Here is a 6,000-nt window from a genome sequence, read left to right on the forward strand (position 1 = left end):
TTGAAAGACAAAATAGAAATATTTGTGTATACAACATACAGTAGCAATAGCTCCAGTAATAACTTTGCATAAAAATAAACTAGCTACTGTAGTGGATTCTAGAATAGGTTGAATCGAAAATCTGTGTACCCGGTAATCAAGGTTTTTGATTTATGTCTGTAATCTGGAACCTGATTAGGTCAAAACTATCTTTTATGGGATAACTACTCTGTATCTCTAAAACTGTAATTTTCAACCTCTACTCCACCACTGATCAGGTTTAAATACCTTTTGTGGCTATACACCATGGCCACGGACCCCCCAACACTTAACTCAAGATTTAAATCATAACATTTCTTCAAGCCTTCACAGACCCCGTGACACTGTGTCCCCCCCCCAGGAATCCGCTGACCACAGGTTGAGAACCACTGGTTAAAGAATTACTTCCTGGGAGGTGGCAGATACCTCTTCTCCCCTTGTCATCAACTAATAATAAGTAATGTCATTTCTCAAGCGTGAAATAATTAGTAAATTTCTAGATCTAGATTAAAATTGCAAAATGGAAAGGTTTCACATAATTGGAAATGAAATAACAATTGTAAGTTTTGAGCGAGCATATCTTCTCACATATACTTGGCAACAATTTCATCTTTATATACCAGTGCTATGAACCAACAATTTTTCCTTCTATTGTACAGGCAGATGTTCCATAATCCATCATAGTTCACTGAATGAATCTAAGATTTACATATATCAATAATATATCTAATGATAAATTTAGGCAGGAATTCAATTGTAGCCATTGAGACACATTCTCTTGTGGCCGGAAGAGGGATATAAGATCTGAACACAGAGAGTTCCTAATCATTCAGTGAGACTGAGACAATAGCACAGCATATGTAATGTGTGTTATGTGAATATGAAACAAGGCAATATGTTTTTGAATCAGACTACTGGGAAAGTCCATGCAGACTTCTTGACAACATTTTCAGAAGTAATTTGCCACTGTCTTCCTAGGGTTGAGAAGGAGGGACTACTTAGCTCTAAGTATTCCAGCTGACTTCCATGCCCAAGGTAGGACTAGAATTCAGGTTGCCTTGTTCTGGTTTTTAACCAACACTTACTACTCAGTAATGCATTGATAGACTCCTGTTTGAACAATTACAAACAATTTGCTATTCTATTTGCTGTAGAAATCTTCTTACTATCTTCGGTAAGTGGTCTCATCTCTGCAAATAATTTAGAATAGAATAGAATACAATAGCAGAGTTGGAAGGGACCTTGGAGGTCTTCTAGTCCAACCCCCTGCTTAGGCAGAAAACCCTATATCGTTTCAGACAAATGGCTATCCAACATCTTCTTAAAGACTTCCAGTGTTGGAGCATTCACAACTTCTAGAAGCAAGCTGTTCCATTGATTAATTGTTCTGTCAGGAAATTTCTCCTTAGTTCAGAGTTGCTTCTCTCCTTGATTAGTTTCCACCCATTGCTTCTTGTCCTGCCCTCAGGTGCTTTGGAGAATAGTTTAACTCCCTCTTCTTTGTGGCAGCCCCTGAGATATTGGAACACTACTATAATGTCTCCCCTAGTCCTTCTTTTCATTAAACTAGACATACCCAGTTCCTGCAACCGTTTTTCATATGTTTTAGTCTCCAGTCCCCTAATCATCTTTGTTGCTCTTCTCTGCACTCTTTCTAGAGTCCCTACATCTTTTTTACATTATAGCGACCAAAACTGGATGCAGTATTCCAACTGTGTTCTTACCAAGGCATTATAAAGTGGTATTAACCTTCACATGATCTTGATTCTATCGCTCTGTTTATGCAGCCTAGAATTGTGTTGGCATTTTTGGCAGCTGCTGCACACTGCTGGCTCATATTTAAATGGTTGTTCACTAGGACTCCAGGATCCCTCTCACAATTACTACTATTGAGCAAGGTACCACATATATACTGTATCTGTGCATTTTGTTTTTCTTGCCTAAGAACCTTACTCTTTTCACCATTGAATTTCATTTTGTTAGATAGTGCCCAATGTTCAGGTCTGTCAAGACCCTTCTGTATCTTAAGCCTATCTTCTTAGTATTGACTATTCCTGCCAGCTTGATGTCATCTACAAATTTGATGAGTTCCTCACCAATCCCCTCGTCCAAATGATTGATGAAGATGTCGAAGAGCACTGGGCCTAAAACAGAGTCTTGGAGTACTCCACTGCATACTTACCTCCATTGAGGACTACACATTGAGTGCGGTTGGTCATCCAGTTACAAATCCATCTGGTGGTGATGCTGTCTAATCCACATTTTTCTATTTTATCTAGTAGGTTATGGTCTACTTTATCAAATATCTTACTGAAGTCCAAGTAAATTACATCAACAGCATTCCTCTCGTCCACTAATTTTGTCACTTTGTAAAAGAATGCAGTAAGATTAGTCTGGCATGCTCTGTTTTTCACAAACACATGTTGGGTTTTGGTTATTACTTTGTTTGCTTCTAAGTGTTTGCTCATTTGTTGCTTGATTATCTTTTCCAGAATCTTCCCTGGTATTGAGGTCAGATTGATAGGTCTGTAGTTTCCTGGATCTATTTTTTTCCTTTTTTCAAAATGGGAACCACATCAACTCTTTTTCAGTCCTCTGCCAGTTCCCCAGTGCTCCAGGATCTTTGAAAGATATAGTTCAGTGGTTCTGAGATGTCATTTGCCAGTTCCTTCAGAACCTTGAGGTGGAATCCATCTGGTCCTGGTGATTTGAACTCGTCTAGGGTAGACAGGTGCTCACTTACCATTTTCTTCCCTATTTCAATTTGTGTTCCTAATCTGATTTTTGTGGTGCTGTTTTTGATAGGTTGGACTGTTTTTTCCCTTTGTGTAAAGACAGATAAAAAATGAGTTAAGTAGTTCTGCTTTCTCCATGTTGCTTGTTACCTTCTTGCCACTTTCTCCCAGCAATTGTTTCCTTGATTTTTTCTTGTTTTTAACATGTTGGAAGAAGCTTTTTTTTTTGTTGTTATTTTTTACTTTTGTTGCAAGCCTTTGTTCATTGTGAGCCTTACATCTCCTCACTTCATCTTTACAGGCTTGGGCTATTTGCTGAGATTCTGCCTTTGTTAATGTGCCCCTCTTTCCATTTTTTATACTTGCCCTTTTTGTCTTCCAATTTGTCAAAGAGTTCTTTATGCAGCGATGCTGGGGTTTTTTTTTGAGAGCTGTTATTTTTCTTCTTCATTGGTATTGCGCTAGACTGGGCTTTTATAATCTCACGTATCAAAATTTCCCAAGCTTCTTGAGTTGTTTTCCCCTTGAGTATTCTCATCCATGGAATCCTTCCCAAGCTTTACGTTTATTGAAATTAGCTCTCTTAAAGTCCAACACTCTAGTTTGACTTTGTTCTACTGATTGTGCTTGCATAATGTTGCAATCCAATATTGCATGATCACTTGCCCTCAGGGATACTGTAGCTTCACACCTTCTATCATTTCATCTCTGTTAGTGAGAATTAAGTCCAATATAGCTAATCCCCTTGTTCCCTTCTCTACTCTTTGGGAAACAAAGATGTCTGCTAGGATTTTTAGGAACTTGTTGGATCTTCCACTTGGAAGAAATCTTCCAATTTAGATTTGGAAACTACACTGAGCCTGGCTGTGTTGGAGATGAGATGGGATAGCAACAAGGAATTCCTAGTCCAGGAAGCTACGAAACACCTTGCAAAAAAATAAAAGCAACCCAGTTCCATACCATTGTTGAGAAAACTGACTGGATGTAACCCATTCAGGGACCAGAACCAGATCTCAATACATGGATAGGTTTACAATACATCCTTCTAATGCATGCATATCTTACCTTTAGGGAATCAAAGCAGGCAATCACTCTTCCGCTTTCAACTTGGCAGCTTTTGGATGGATGTGCAAATTTACATTCCTCATCAGAACGTGAACAAGTCCCTCTCTGAAACTGCCTGCACACTTCTAGTGTCAGCCATTTTGTGTCTCTCACTGGAGCAACAATTGAAGCCATGATGTAAAGCTGCTTTCGATTTTGTGAGTTGTTAATGAACTAGCCTCTGTTTTAAAAACTCCAGAAAGCCAAGAAGTTCCTTTCAATAAAACCAGGCGTAGCTCAGGAAAATCCAATGCATACAAAGATGATGTACAAAGCAGCTATTATCAGTGAACATTGTAGTTATCATCCAATATATGCCATTTGTACACTTTTGTCTGCGAAAAAATCATGCTCAGTAGCATTTCTGGTCAACGTTCATGCTACTGGGGAAAAAACTTTGTTTTCATACAATGGCACTCTTTTATACATTTTAGGCTGTAGTATCCTCTTTGTTGATGTTAATTAGGTAGGAAAAGCTACAGATTCAGCAGTCTTCTTGTTTAGTTCAATTTTTTTTCCTCACGTTTTGTAAACGCTGGAATCAGATATACAAGAAGCAGCTGCTATAGTTGATTTATAAGGTTAAAGCCAATATCTAGCCGTGAGAGATATCATGAGAACAATAAAGTTGTCGCTGTACAATGACTACATAAGGCACTTATAGTGCAGAAACCTGGGAAAACAAAACAAAAAAGTTATTCAAATAAGATATGAATATCAGTTTTTCTAGAAAATATTCTAGAAATGTAATTACAATATAACTATATATAACTACACTTGCAATCAGCCACATATTTTAAAAGCCCATGAAATAAAAAGACAAGATGCCCAATACAATAATTCAGTAAAGTAATAAATACCGGTAAATGAAACATGATATATTCTCCATGTAAGCCTAAAACTAGATGAAAATAACCCAATAAAATTGGTCAAAAATATTATACTTGTTCATTTATTTACTGAGGAAAAAGATCTAAAAATCTTGAGTATTCCCAATTACATAAGAAATTCCTTTGTCCTTCCTCGAGGCTGTGCTTTCCATTCAGAGAATTGAATAATTCTCCTTTTTAATTCAATAATTTGCACTACCAATGTAGAGATGCTCAGCTGAAGTCACCGGTAGTTAAAATGTTACATGATTTTAAAAAATTGTTGTTGGCAACCACAAAACCTTTCCTGTTGACAACCAATCAAATATTTTGGATGAGTCTCAGGCATTATGGTTTTTTTCCTCAGGGATAATAGGAGTTGGTCCAAACTTGTGGATTACAACTTGTTGGTGAATGTTAGAGCCATTTCTGTGGTAACGTTTCTATTGTACTTTGGAAAACTAGCAGGGATGGGAAAATTCTTGAGTTTCTCTAAGATATATCCTGTACTGAAGAGGTCAGTTGAGAATCCAAGATCTCACTTCATAGCTCTGACAAGTAGTAAGAGTAGGGGTGAAATTCGACCGGTTCTATCTGGTTCAGGTAAACTGGTAGCAGCGGCGCCAGGAAGCTCTGCCCACCCACCCAAACATCGTCACATCCCGTTTTTGATACTCTGCATCCACAGAATGTCCTGCGTATGTAACGGAAGTGGACAACTAGGTGGACAACTAGCTTGCGCTCACATTTGTGAACTGGTAGCAAAGGTAAATTGATTTCACCCCTGAGCAAGAGGATTTTTCCTCAATTCCAAATGACAATGATGTCATTACAGACTGAGAAATATTCCTTCTAACAAAAATCATGAAGATTCAAGGAAAGAGATGTACTTGTATTTTATTATACCTTTTTTCTTCCATTCAATCATGTCTTGATTACCAGAAACTGAATAAATCCTTGCAGTTTTCTTCACAAGATTTTCAGAAGTGGTTTGCCATTGCCTCTTTCCTATAGGTTTATAGGTTTATTTCATTTATATGCCGCCCTATTCCCGGAGGGACTCAGGGCGGCTAACAAACCCAGGGGAGGGAGTAATACAGACAAGGCAAAAACAACAAACAGGATACAAAGGAAATTTAAAAACCATCAACAGTCACACAATTCGAGCGGGGAAGGGAACTCGTCAACCCCAGGCCTGTCGGAACAGCCAGGTTTTAACGACTTTACGGAAAGCCTGAAAGGAGGTGAGGGTCCGGATCTCCGCGGGGAGTTTG

General features: G+C 38.2%; 1 protein-coding gene across 2 annotated transcripts in view; it reads right to left on the reverse strand.

Annotated features, from left to right (window-relative positions):
* The window catches only part of MBNL2 (muscleblind like splicing regulator 2), a 43,713-nt gene extending 39,228 nt beyond the window's left edge, over positions 1-4,485 (reverse strand). For both annotated transcript variants that reach the window (XM_032226633.1, XM_032226632.1), the window contains exon 1: positions 3,819-4,485. In XM_032226633.1, coding sequence (XP_032082524.1) covers positions 3,819-3,992 — 174 coding nt within the window. In that variant the 5' untranslated portion in view covers positions 3,993-4,485. The remainder of the gene's footprint in view (positions 1-3,818) is intronic.
* Positions 4,486-6,000: the final 1,515 nt, after the last annotated feature.

The sequence above is a fragment of the Thamnophis elegans genome, chromosome 11 (assembly GCF_009769535.1).
Source record: "Thamnophis elegans isolate rThaEle1 chromosome 11, rThaEle1.pri, whole genome shotgun sequence".
Taxonomy (NCBI): Eukaryota; Metazoa; Chordata; class Lepidosauria; order Squamata; family Colubridae; genus Thamnophis; species Thamnophis elegans.